This window comes from Oncorhynchus gorbuscha, linkage group LG17, assembly GCF_021184085.1.
Source record: "Oncorhynchus gorbuscha isolate QuinsamMale2020 ecotype Even-year linkage group LG17, OgorEven_v1.0, whole genome shotgun sequence".
Lineage (NCBI taxonomy): Eukaryota > Metazoa > Chordata > Actinopteri > Salmoniformes > Salmonidae > Oncorhynchus > Oncorhynchus gorbuscha.
In genome coordinates, this window is record NC_060189.1 from 31048060 (window position 1) to 31062679 (window position 14620).

General features: G+C 44.1%; 1 protein-coding gene across 2 annotated transcripts in view; it reads right to left on the reverse strand.

The window, feature by feature from the left end:
- Window positions 1-5161: 5161 nt before the first annotated feature.
- Window positions 5162-14620, reverse strand: part of LOC124001967 (uncharacterized protein C14orf132-like) — a 47829-nt gene continuing 38370 nt past the window's right edge. For both annotated transcript variants that reach the window (XM_046309157.1, XM_046309156.1), the window contains one exon: window positions 5162-7520. In XM_046309157.1, the coding sequence (XP_046165113.1) occupies window positions 7287-7520 (234 nt within the window). In that variant the 3' untranslated portion in view covers window positions 5162-7286. The remainder of the gene's footprint in view (window positions 7521-14620) is intronic.

Consider the following 14620-nt stretch of genomic DNA (forward strand, 5'->3'; position numbering starts at 1 on the left):
TCTTTACATACACTAAATAATGTGTGAAAATTGTTTTGATTAAAATGGACCATTATCATTCACCTGTATTGAAACTGGGCAGCAGGGAAAAAATACATGTCTATGCACTTATATAGTGAACGGAGGACGCTTTTCCCCGTTGTTTATTTTCACGTCAGCCAGGTAGGCTATACTCCTGTTGTAAATACAAGCAATGTGCTTAATATTAGGAAAATTGAGAAATAAATATAGTAGGCCCTGCCTATAGAAAGATAATGGGAACCTCCTTTTTAGAGGCCATAACTCTGTTTTCTCGCTCAATTGCATAGCCTATTGAAATGTTGCGCAACCCGAGCTCATGGGCTACAATGATGTGTTTGATTCAATTTTCAATGACATTTGCATCGATGTCAGAGTGATTAGAGGGACAATAGAGTGCTGAGTACCAGGCAGTTAGCACGTTTGGTAGGCTCCTAATGAAGATCAGCAGCATCAGAGCTTGGAGAAGCTTAATTACCGCGACTAAACGGTCACATGGAATTTGACTGCATTCATGACTCATGACCGCTGGTGTGGCGGTAATATGGTCACCGCAACAGCCCTAGGTCACATTCATATTCTCTGAAAGGGAAGCCTTGTCATAAATCCACCTATCTTTCTAAGGACATTTGCTGTTCTGGTTGCAGACAGAGACAGATACCTTCTCAACCCTGAGTGCCGCAGCCAGCCACCAGAACCATGTTCCTATTCATTTTTTACATTCTAAGAATATGGCCTTGCCTATTTGAGTGACTGTGTCCCGTTCGTTGTAAGGATCGGACCAAGGCGCAGCATGAGTAGAGTTCCACATAATAAATCGACACTCACTGAACAAAACAACCAAACGAACCGTGAAGCTACTGATGTGCACTAAGGCAACTATACATAGACAAGATCCCACAACACAAATGAGGAAAATGGCTACCTAAGTATGATCCCTAGTCAGAGACAACGATAAACAGCTGTCCCTGATTGGGAACCATATCAGGCCAACTTAGACATACAAAACCCCTAGACATACAAAAACTAGAGTACCCGCCCTAGTCACACCCTGACCCAACCAAAATATATAGAAAAACAGAGATATCTAAGGTCAGGGCGTGGCAGACTGACAGACATTCTGCATTCAAGGGGCATGGGGGAATGAAATGGCTAGTGGCCCTGGGCTACCCGACACATACTCCTATTCCATTCCCTCCTTTTCCCTCTCTTAGTTAGACCAGGCACATTATTTACACTTCTGTTAGTTTGGGAGAAAGGAAGGAGCACTTAATGTGTGTTTTTAATGACAGTACAAAATCTGTCCCAGACAAATTCATCTTGGGAGAATCTTTCAATTACTGTAGGCTACATCTCAGAGGGATACAATACCAAATTGGATCTCACTGAAAACACACCTTATATGGGCACAGGGCGAGACCTAGATGCAGACACGGGATGCAGATTGTTCGAGTCTCTGATATTTATTAGTATCCAAGGAGCAGGCAAGAGAATGGTCGTGGACAGGTCAAAAGATCATAACAAGGTCAGAATCCAGGAGGTACAGAGTGGCAGGCAGGTTTGAGGTCAGGGCAGGCAGTATGGTCAGGCAGGCAGGTTCAGAGTTAGGGCAGGCAAGGGTCAAAATCAGGAGGACTAGCAAAAGAGAGAATAGAAAAAGAAGGGGCACGGGAAAAACACGCTCGTTGAGTTGACAAGACTAACTGGCACAAAGAGACAGGGATAAATACACCGGGGAAAATAAGCGACACCCGGAGGGGGTGGAGACAATCAAAAGGACAGGAGAAACAGATCAGGGCGTGACATCTTCAGTGACATCTTCAGTTGACTGCTCCATGTCCAACTTTGCAAAGTATGTCATCTAATCATTAATAATTATGTTGATCACCATGGTAATAAAACATTTTCAAGGCAGCAGCGAAGGCTACAGTGCTTTTTTCATAACACATGAATGAGATTTGACATGGTAATGATAAGTGCCATTTGTGTGGGTGAGAATGTGGAGGTTTGAAAATAACAGCCAAAGTCCCAAGGTGCAAGTCTAACTATTACCGTGCCTCTCACTGTTGCTATGGCACCACACCTGAAAAAAAGTCCAGCTCTGTCATCCACCCACCCAAACCTCTCCTCTCAATCCCCACTCAACTTCCTCATCAACTATGCTCAGGTCAGGGAGGTCAAAGTTCAGAGATAGAGAGAGGGGAAGGTTGTTGTGACCCAAATGGCACGCTATTCCCTATTTATTGCACTACTTTTGATCATGGCTTGTACTGGTCAAACGTAGTGCACTATATAGGGAATAGTGTGCCATTTGGGACGCAGGCGAACTCTGCTACTTTGCTCAGGCCATTAAACCAGAACCATTTACTTCATTCCCTCATTCTCCCAGTGTTTTAATGGTGCAGCCAAGAGCACATGGGCTGAGGTGAACTCCTGGACTCTTCTACTCACCTGGGGCTGCCATTAAATCAGGTTCTCCAGCCAGAGCTTTCCACCACCACAGCCAGTTCGGGCAATGCTGTAATATTGCACTTAACGAGTTTGTTTTGAATCTATACTCCTTATATCTGCTAAAGAAGTAGCACATACAGTATACTGTACCTGCACAGTATACTGTCTACATCCTCATAGTAATGGCTGAAACGGAATACATCTAAGGGTATCAAACATATCCAAGTCATGGTTAACATGTGGTTGATACCGTTCCACTCACTCCATTCCAGCCATTATTATGAACCGTCCTCCCCTCAGCAGCCTCCTATGGTCTACATATCTACTATACATGTGCGTATGAGACCTAAAATTGAGGGAGTATATTGTCTGTGCTGTGGAAGTGTGGATTTGCAGTGTGTACATTGCTTTTCCCCCAGTTTCCTTGACAACAGGCACGTGCACAGATAGGAGTTCATGCACAGATAGGAGCACATAACCCTTTTCCCTCCTTTTGTATAGCCTACAGTTTTTGTCTTTGTTGTTCTGAAACCACTGCCTGCAAGTTGTTGTGATATTATCAAGTTCGTCACCCTCCACCCCGTCAGTTGGTTGCGCCTGATGGTCTGCCCTGTACAGAGCTCACATGTGCCTCGGTCATGCCTGTTTCCCAGTCTGCCCTGTACAGAGCTCACATGTGCCTCGGTCATGCCTGTTTGGTCTGCCCTGTACAGAGCCTCGGTCATGCCTGTTTCCCAGTCTGCCCCTCGGTCATGCTTGTTTCCCAGTCTGCCCTGTACAGAGCTCACACGTGCCTCGGTCATGTCTGTTTCCCAGTCTGCCCTGTACAGAGATTGCGCACACCCATATCTAAACATGCATGGCTTGAGCTGCGTTGTGTGTAGCTACACTTTTAAAAAAGTGCTATCTTAAAGGGCTCTTTGGCTGTCCCCATAGGATAATCATTTAAAGAACCTTTTTTTGTTGCAGGTAGAACCCTTTTGGTTCGCATTATAACTCTTCTGGTTCCAGAAAGAACCCTTTTGTGTTCCATGTGGAATCCAAAAGGGTTCTACCTGGAACCAAAAAAGGTTCTGCTATGGGAACAGTGGAAGAACCCTTTTGGATACCTTTTTTCTAACAGTGTAGCTACCTAGTTTAAATATCAACAGAACTGCGATAGCAGCAAAACTTTTAATTAACACTTGATAACACTTGATTTATATCATCATCACTATTCAGTCTGGTTGGCTGATACATGCAGCAGACAGAGGCAGAAAGACATAAAGAGGAGCATCCGTGGTGAAGATTGCACTGCAGTAGATAGTAGCCGTCTTACAGGCTCCTGACCAAATCTGTAATTCTGTGTGATTTTTTTACATAATGTCTCCACCATCATTTCCTATGACCGAAAACAGCTTCTTGACATCAGAACCAAGGAGTCGGCAGCTCTGGACTTTCTGTTACTCTTTACATGGCCCTAATCCCCGGGACTCGAAAGAGAGGCAAAGGGAGGAGGGGTGTGTCTTTTTGTCAACAACAGCTGGTGCGTGATCTCTAATGTTAAGGAAGTCTCTAGTTTTTGCTCACCTGAGTTAGAATACCTCATGATAAGCTGCAGACCATACTATTTACAGAGAGTTTTCAACTATATTTTTAGCAGCTCTCTATTTACCACCACAAACCGATGCTGGCTCTAAGACCGCACTCAGAGAGCTGTATAAGGCCATAAGCAAACAAGGAAATCCACATCAAAATCCTTCAGTTTAAGCAAGAGATATCTTTTTTTGAGTCCACATCTGTGGTGGAAAGTGTCAGAGCTTCAACGCTGTTTGTCAGACCAGGAGACATCCCAAAACATCTTTCCCACAGGCTACAAGTGAAGACCAACACATCAGGGATGCAACTGCCTGAGTCCTTATCCAATTCCGAGGCGCATCTTGAAGATATTGGAAGAACTGTCCACATTTACTTTTCGTCAGCCAACAAGATGAGTAGGCCTAATGAACAGCAAAAACAATAGCCTATGGCAATCTACTATTCCCCAGTGTGCAAAAGTTGACCAATTCTTTGCGAGAAATAAATATTACAAACATAGTCTGGGACAGTTGTGGGATGTGATAGATCCCAAATTAATACAACCAACTAGCATAAAAAAGGTTTTAACAAGGCACACCTGTTAATTGAAATGCATTCCAGGGACTACCTCATGAAGCTGGTTGAGAGAATGCCAATAGTGTGTCAAGCTATCATTAAAGGGTGGCTACTTTGAAGAATCTCAAATTTATATTTTTATTTTGTTTAAGATTTTTTTGGTTGCTACATGATTCCTTATGTGTTATTTCATAGTTTTGATGTCTTCACTATTATTCTACAATGTATAAAACAGTAAAAATAAAGAACAACCCTTGAATGATTAGGTGTGTCCAAACTTTTGACAGGTACTGTACCTTCAGTAGGAAGCAGTGCGAGGAGCTTGTCTCACAAACTGAAAAGGTCCATTTCTACTCATGTGATATATTGTGTTGTGCATAGGTGAGATTTCAGACTTTTCCCCAAGTGCACATTTAGCTCAGAAAGTGTTACGTTTAACACTTTCACAATGTACACATGCGTCCCACTGTACAGTTTAAAGTAAAACTTCTGTTGATGCATTTCCCTGTTGGATTGAATGGGACATTTTTCACACAATAAGTATTTATGGAGACAAACACAGCAATCCTGAAACTTTAATGTAATACATTTTCATACAAAAAAGAATGTGTATTTTAATTACTAAATTGCTAAACACTTACACATTTGACCTCTTATTGGGTATTTAAATGATACAATTTGCTGGAAATTCTATCGTAATTGGTTAATGTAAGTAAGTACTTACTGTATGTTATATACTGTAAATACCAAATGTACAGTGTATACATATACCAAGACATGAAAAACCCTCTACAACCTTCTAGATAGTCTTACTACAAATTCTTCTTTTATCAAGGTCACATAAGAAACGTCATTGAATACAAACAGCCCCTACTCTATTTCTAGCTTATCGCTATATGATGCCCTGTAACTTAAAATCCTATATCATATATCGCAAAAATACGTCAAAAAGGTTGATGGAATCAATGTTGACCCTCTGCATCAACTCAAGAGCGGGGGATGTATACACAAGAAAATGTCTATTGACTTCAGCAATGCATGTGCAAAGCTATTCATAAATCATTATATAATGTGTCTGATATAGCAACTCACTGGCAGCAGGTAGCCTAGCTGTTAGGAGTGTTGGGCCAGTTCAATTACCGAGCTGACTTGGTTAAAAATCTGTTGATGTGCCCTTGAAGCAAGGCATTTAACCCTAATTGCTCCAGGGTTGCTGTCAATAATGTCTGATTTCTGGCTCTGCCCCACTCTGAGGGGGAGAGGGATATGCAAAAAAAACACATTTCAATTTTGCACTTGTACGTGTGGTGTAGGACAAATGTAAGCACCCACCTAATTATTGTAATGGTGAACTTGGACCAAATTGATTTATCACTCTGATACAATTGCAGCTGTTAGGGCAAGCCAGCCAACATTCAACAACGGTCTCCTAGAGAGAAGACAAATTCCAATCAAAAAGGGAGCGGCTCTTTCCTGTTTCAGCTCTTTTCAGCTGAACAGAACGCTTTGGGGCTGAGATTAAACATATCAATCCATTACATTTACCAACCTTGGCGGTTCTTTTCAGTTCCTTTCTAGACAGAAAGCAGTCAATAATTAAGCTCAATAATAAAGCTCATAGCACAGCCACTGTGACAACCTTAAGAAATGATCACCCCTGACATCAATGTACATGGATTTGGAGAGAGAGTTGGGGACTTGAGAACACCCACTGTGGTGACACCAGGGGCCTCGCTAATGTCTTGAAAAGAGCCTGTTAATATTCTCAACTGGACCTGGACCCCATGGCAGCAAAAAGCAAATTCACTGAACAGTTCTACATTTAAAGAGACCAGCTTGATAGAACACAGCTTATTTAGCTTATACAGCACACGAGGACTCCAAAGAGGGTAGCTAAATAACAATTAGGCTACGACAACCTAAAGCTGTACATTATTTCTGCTCATGTAAAGTGTGCTTATATCTTTCAGGTCTACCTTGGTCATATACTTGAATGTCTCTGTGAGAGGTTTGTTATAAAAAAGTGAAATGTCAATGATAGATGTTCTGTGGTGTAATAAATGATGTTTCAGATGCAGATTTAGCAGAGTAAATTAGATGGTGGAGTGATTTCCTTTATTGGACCATAAACTGGTGTGGCATTGCTATAGAAACTGAGAAGCGTTCTTTTGTCAGACCAGATAATGGACTGTAAGAACCTGAGCCCATGGCGAATGCAGAAGTATTCCCAGCATCACTTAAATGTTTTAAGATTCACATCTCTGTTCATCCAAATAATTAAGCAGCACTCCTCGTAATTGCCTCTCATCTATCTGGGGGACATTTAAGATGGTCCGGTTCACCCTGTCCGTATCTTATCGCCCTCAGTACCACAATGCAACACAACAACATCCAGGAGCGTGATGTCGACTGAAAGTTAGGCGACTAAAGTTGAAAATACCATTCAGACTTCAGTTGAACTTGTGCGTACTGGTATATTGTTCCTATCCTGAAACATTGAGTTGTTTTATTGAAAGTGAATGTTGCTGAAGCTTCAACTAAAGAAACCCCACACCACAGTCAGCGTTTGCATCCCGGAGCCCTTTGGTAATTCATTATGTGATATTGATCCTTTGCCTTTTATCACGTTCCCCCATGGGGAAGCTCACTCATTTTTGGCTTGGTGGACAGGAAGGCAAGATGGATCAGAAGGTGAATGCGTAGACCACTCCCACCACCACAATGTTGCCGATAGTAGCGATGATGGCAATCCAGAGCCAGATGGCATCACTGGACGAGGACTGGTCGTCCTGCTGGGTCTGGGCTGAGGTCGCCGCAGAGGCGGCGTGGACACTGGCCGAGGAATTGAAGAGCGAGTGGTCGGCACTGTAGTTGTCATTGGGTGAGGAGTCCATGAAGGCCCCCGTCATGACTGGGATCTGCAGGACAGGGAAGGATAGAGGATGGGAGGGAGAGGGAGAGAAAGAGAGAGAGAAAAGATTAGATAAGATATGAATTGACAAAACCAAAAGGAGTTATTTTATTTCATATGCAGTGTAGAGCTCTTTGCCAGTAGGTACAGAAGATTTGAACATTTTATTTCCTGAGTGGGAGATGTTCATAGGTCTTGCATTAGCCAGTTAAAAGTTGAAATTAAATAGTGAACGTATCACGGCATCTTGTGGGAACAAGGTTTCTCACTTCTGGTGTGGATCCCCCCCCACACACACAGGTGTGTTCCAACCCTTGGAACTAAGGCTTAATTCACATGAAATGAATATTTAACGAGTGGGAAGTGAGAGTGATTTATTGCTTGGGACAATTAGAAGCCTGCTGAGAAGGCGGCTGTACAGCAGAGCAGAAGAAGAGAGAGAGAGTGCATCCTCTCATATGTACTGTATGTACTGTAGGAAGCTAAGAAGTGCCTGAAAATGAGAGAACACTTGCTTGCTGCGAACGCTAGCTCTCAAATTAGAAAACAGATTCCTCTCCTCCGAGGGCTGTCAAAAAAACAATGCTAAAAATACTTGAGGGATGTAGAGCACTCACACTATATACACCAAAACACTCTTACTCTTTCTGCTCGCTCTCTTTCACACACACACTAATACAGTGAGAGAGAAAAAAACACACACAGAGCACACAGTCTCATTTGAGGTCGTTCCTCTCACTGAGATAAAACTTTTTTTATAGCATTCCGCTGCTCTCCAGCCATTGGCCCCTGGTGGTGAGTAATGACATGACATATCCAATTGGGCATGATGGGAGCAGATATCGATGTATGGGTACAGTAACCTGGGGTTCCCCTCACCTAGTGATCACTCAGCCAGAAGTAAAGAGTAGGGTTGACTGATGAATGGATGGATGGATGGATGAGGGGATTGCTGATCTAGAATGGTTTGATCGCATTAGAAGGGGTGTATGCTATGTATGGACACCACATGTACTGTAGCTAAAGGTGAAAAAAGTCTACATTTAGACACATCTAACATAAACACCCCTGTATGACTCATTTCACCATAAAAACATCCACACCATAGCTTTGCATAACATGCAATAATTGTTAAGGTAGTAACTTTGGAAAAACATTAGTAATCTGGTATCACTTGTCTGAACCCCTTATTTCCCAGTGCACCGGCGTGAGGTCAGCACAGCTACCTCATGGGTGGAATGTTATTCATATTAAATAATTCATAAACATTATTCCGAAAAACCCACAGAAAATCTGGTGTTTCTGTCATGTTTTGTCTTATATTGTCTTGTCATTTTGCTTTCCCTTCTGTTCATTTTCCCCCTGTTGGTCTTTTTAGGTTCATTCCCTTTTTTCTCTCTCCCTCCCTCTCTCTCTTCTCTCTATCGTTCCGTTCCTGCTCCCAGCTGTTCCTATTCCCCTAATCAATCATTTAGTCTTTCCACACCTGTTCCCTATCTTTTCCCCTGATTAGAGTCCCTATTTCTCCCCTTGTTTTCCGTTTCTGTCCTGTCGGATCCTTGTATATTGTTCGCCGTGCTGTGTCTTGTTTCCCTCAGATGCTGCGTGTGAGCAGGTGTCTGAGTCTGCTACGGTCGGTGCCTTCCCGAGGCAACCTACAGTTTATGGTCCAGTCTCCAGTCTGTCCTCGTCACTACGAGTGGAATTAGTTTTTTATGTTTAGTTTTCTACTCCGATTTGTCTAGGAGTATTGCCTATTTCCTTTACTGGAATAAAGACTCTGTTTTCGCCAAGTCGCTTTTGGGTCCTCATTCACCTGCATAACAGAAGGATCCGACCAAGAATGGACCCAGCGACTATGGATTCTCTCTACTCTACTCTCGAGTTCCAGGGAGCGATGCTCGGCAGACACGAGCAGGAATTGTCTGCTGCTCGGCATGCCGTTGAGACCCTGGCCGCTCAGGTCTCCGACCTCTCAGGACAGTATCAGAGTCTTCGTCTCGTGCCACCAGCTACTTCCGGGTCTTCCGAGCCTCCGGAACCTAGGGTTAATAACCCACCATGTTATTCTGGGCAGCCCACTGAGTGCCGCTCCTTTCTCACCCAGTGTGATATAGTGTTCTCTCTCCAACCCAACACATACTCAAGAGAGAGAGCTCGGATTGCCTACGTCATATCACTCCTTACTGGTCGGGCTCGGCAGTGGGGCACAGCTATCTGGGAGGCAAGCGCTGAGTGCACTAACGATTATCTGAACTTTAAAGAGGAGATGATAAGGGTTTTTGATCGTTCAGTTTTTGGGAAAGAAGCTTCCTGGTCCCTGTCTTCCCTATGTCAAGGTAATCGATCCATAACGGATTACTCTATAGAGTTTCGCACTCTTGCTGCCTCCAGTAACTGGAACGAGCAGGCGTTGCTCGCTCGTTTTCTGGAGGGACTCCACGCTAAGGTTAAGGATGAGATTCTCTCTCGGGAGGTTCCATCCAGCGTGGATTCTTTGATTGAACTCGCTATTCGCATTGAACGACGGGTAGACCTTCGTCACCGAGCTCATAGAAGAGAGCTCGCGTTAACTGTGTCTCCCCTCTCTCCGACACTACCATCTTTCCCCACTGACTCTGGTGTTGAGCCCATGCAGCTGGGGGGTATTCGCATTTCGACTAAGGAGAGGGAATGGAGAATCACCAACCGCCTCTGTCTCTATTGCGGTTCCGCTGGTCATTTTGTCATTTCATGTCCAGTTAAAGGCCAGAGCTCATCAGTAAGCGGAGGGCGACTGATAAGCGCTACTAGACGGTCCTCTCCGTCCTCTCCGTCAAGTACCTGTACTACCTTACCGGTCTACGCTGGACCGGATCGGCAGCTTCCTGCAGTGCATTAATAGACTCTGGGGCGGAGGGCTGTTTTATGGACGAAGCCTGGGCTCGGGAACATGACATTCCTCTCAGACAGTTAGGGGAGCCCACGGTCATGTTCGCCTTGGATGGTAGTCCTCTTCCCAGTATATTATGTGAAACACTACCTTTAACCCTCACTGTATCTGGTAACCATAGTGAGACCATTTCTTTTTTGATTTTTTGTTCACCTTTTACACCTGTTGTTTTGGGTCATCCCTGGCTAGTGTGTCATAATCCTTCTTTTGATTGGTCTAGTAATTCTATCCTTTCCTGGAACGTTTCTTGTCATGTGAAGTGTTTAATGTCTGCTATTTCTCCTGTTTGTTCTGTCCCCTCTTCTCAGGAGGAACCTGGTGATTTGACAGGAGTGCCGGAGGAATATCATGGTCTGCGCACGGTCTTCAGTCGGTCCAGAACCAACTCCCTTCCTCCTCACCGGTCGTATGATTGTTGTTCTGATCTCTTCAAGAAGCGTTTTGCATCCGCTCCTATCCTTGTGGCACCTGACGTCACTAAACAGTTTATTGTTGAGGTTGACGCGTCGGGGGTGGGCGTGGGAGCCATTCTGTCCCAGCGCTCCGATACTGACGATGGGGTCCACCCTTGTGCGTATTTTTCTCATCGCCTGTCACCGTCGGAACGTAACTATGATGTGGCTAACCGCGAACTGCTCGCCATCCGTTTAGCCCTAGGCAAATGGCGACAGTGGTTGGAGGGGCGACCGTTCCTTTTGTCGTTTGGACTGACCAAAGGAACCTTGAGTACATCCGTTCTGCCAAACGACTGAATGCGCGTCATGCTCGTTGGGCGTTGTTTTTCGCTCGTTTCGAGTTCGTTATTTCTTATTGCCCGGGTACTAAGAACACCAAGCCTCATGCTTTATCCCGTCTCTTTAGTTCTTCTGTGGCTTCTACCGATCCCGAGGGGATCCTTCCTGTTGGGCGTGTTGTTGGGTTGACAGTCTGGGGAATTGAAAGACAGGTTAAGCAAGCACTCACGCACACTGCGTCGCCCGCGCGCTTGTCCTAGTAACCTTCTTTTCGTTCCTGTTTCTACTCGTCTGGCTGTTCTTCAGTGGGCTCACTCTGCCAAGTTAGCTGGCCATCCCGGTGTTCGAGGTACTCTTGCTTCTATTCGCCAGCGCTTTTGGTGGCCTACTCAGGAGCGTGACAGGCGCCGTTTCGTGGCTGCGTGTTCGGACTGCGCGCAGAATAAGTCTGGTAATTTTTTTTCTGCTTCTGCTCCTGGTCTTGCTGGGTCTCAGTCTGTTCCCTGCCACCGCATCTCTCCTGGTCTTGTTCCTGCCCTTGCTGTGTCTCAGTCTGTCCCTAGTTGTTACTCTCCTGGCCTGTTTGGTCCTGTTTGCTCTAAAGCTTTCAGTTCTCTACCCGTGTCTCATTTTTTTTTTAGAGTTGTACCCTAGTTTCCCTTTTTATCGTTTTCCGTTACGGTCCTGAGGAGAGGAGTTGGGTTCTTTCTCGGGACGTGCTGGACCGTTTGTGATCTATGATTTCCTCCGTTGCCGCCAGTGTTCCTCCTCGAGAGCGCCAGGAGGCGCTCGGTGAGTGGGGGGGTACTGTCATGTTTTGTCTTATATTGTCTTGTCATTTTGCTTTCCCTTCTGTTCGTTTTCCCCCTGCTGGTCTTTTTAGGTTCGTTCCCTTTCTTCTCTCTCCCTCCCTTCTCTCTCTTCTCTCTATCGTTCCGTTCCTGCTCCCAGCTGTTCCTATTCCCCTAATCAATCATTTAGTCTTTCCACACCTGTTCCCTATCTTTTCCCCTGATTAGAGTCCCTATTTCTCCCCTTGTTTTCCGTTTCTGTCCTGTCGGATCCTTGTATATTGTTCGCCGTGCTGTGTCTTGTTTCCCTCAGATGCTGCGTGTGAGTAGGTGTCTGAGTCTGCTACGGTCGGTGCCTTCCCGAGGCAACCTACAGTTTATGGTCGAGTCTCCAGTCTGTCCTCGTCACTACGAGTGGAATTAGTTTTTTATGTTTAGTTTTCTGCTCCGATTTGTCTAGGAGTATTGCCTATTTCCTTTACTGGAATAAAGACTGTTTTCGCCAAGTCGCTTTTGGGTCCTCATTCACCTGCATAACAGTTTCCATGACAAAAGGTTTTGTTATATTTCAGTCTTCTGTGATGTTTATCAAATGTAATATTGGGATGCAAACTCCAAATTGAATAGATTTCAACTTTATATCGGACATGGTACAGGTGTCTTATTTTTTTTTAAGCCCATAACAATGTGTGTGAGGTGTATACTTTGGTTTCAAAGTAGATTTGTTTAAGACTACCAAGAAAATATTTGTGTGACCCTGATTTAGCCCACTGCAGTAAAAGGTTAATGGAATGGAAAGAGAGAAACCCTGGTATGGGGCATCCCCAGGCCGCTTTGCACTTAAGCGGGCAATGAGGGCCATCTCCCATGCATCAATGTCAGGAAACCGATGCCAGTAAACCTGCATGGGTGAGTGGCTGTGTAATAGAGCTAGTCCTCTGGTCACTGACCAGGGTAGGCTTAGATCTCGCGGATCTGCTGGCTAAACAGCTACAGGCGGATCTATCTTAACATTGCGAGCAGTTTATTGGTGCTATATTGGATTAGATAGAACATGCAATGTTAGCACACCCTATGAAATTCTGGGTTGTTTGGATGACCCAACTGCTGGGTTGCAAGCATTGGGTTACCTTGTTGGGTTGTTTTCTTTAAAAAGAGCAAGGTTGGGTTGTTGATGCTGGGTTATTGAGATATGAGCCAGCAGGTCAGATCAGAAGACTGGAGGCGTGGCTCAGTAGGGACGTGGCTTTTAGATAGTTATTTTTGGCCACCAATGAAAGTGAATGTTATTCCGGTTCATCTGTTCTGTTTTATTGTTATCAGATGTTACGGTTTATCAACACTGACACTTTTGTAGCTTTATTGAGGCTTACTGTAGGGAAATGTTGGGAAATGTTGGCACTCACTACTGTAAGTCTCTCTGGATAAGAGCATCTGCTAAATTATTAAAATGTTAAATGTTTACACAAGTGTATGAGTTCCTCAAGAACCTATGCATAAACCACTGTTGGGATAGTTACAATATGTAAATAACATTGGGTGAAAAGGGTCTATATCAGGGGATGTCTGTTAGGTGCCTCCTAAGAAGAGGTAGGTGCAGGAGTCAGGAACAGGAGAGCAATGAAGTCCCAGTAGCACAATCGTTTATTGAAAGTCCCAACACAACAACAACAACAGGTGGGGAAACACAATCAACGAAGTCGCCATACACAGGGAAATAACGTAACACACGGAGGAGAAACCTCTACTCTAATGACAGTCCAAACGGTACAACGACCGTGAGAAAACAAAACCCTGTGGCGCAAACAAGCACCCCTAACAGAGCAACAACAGCAAATAATCCCCCACAAAGAATTAGCAGGCAGCGGAGGTTAATAAACCCACCGAAATGAACTAATAGGACACAGGTGTAAACAAAACAGACAGACACAAAAGAAAAATGGATCGGTGGCAGCTAGCTAGTAGGCCGGTGACGACAACCGCCGAGCACCTCCCGGACAAGGAGAGGAGCCACCTTCGGTGGAAGTCGTGTCAATGTCTTTACATGACACATTTTTGATATTCTAGAGAATACAGACCATTTCCAATCCATTTTTTGAGATTTGTGGATAGGCTCCATATCCTGATAAATTCTGAATCTAGTGTCCTTTATACATATATGATATTGGGATTACTCCAAATATCACACGAAGACATATCCTATGGCCGGATATGGACTCATTCAATATCTTGAGATATGTGACATCGATTTTTCGCTCTTCGTGTTGACAATTTCTGACTGTATACATCACATATAATGCTGAAAATAAGGGGGATTTCTTATGCATTTTTGAGTTCTCAGCACATGCTCAATAATTTTACAAATATGAAATACATATTTTTCTTTCATGCACAAATCATTTTTGGATTCCCTCTGGATATCATACATGGTATGTCCGGATATTGACTCATTAGATATCCTGAGATCTTATTTTCTCTATATGATGACAAATACTGACAGTAGGCCTATATAGTATATTTTTTCAGCACATGCAATGCATATGCTCTTGACTGAGGTCCATATAAGGATCTAGAAATGCAATTGATATGTTGATGCATATTTGAGTTGAGGACATGCTCAATAATTTGACACAATTTCTATATACAGTGC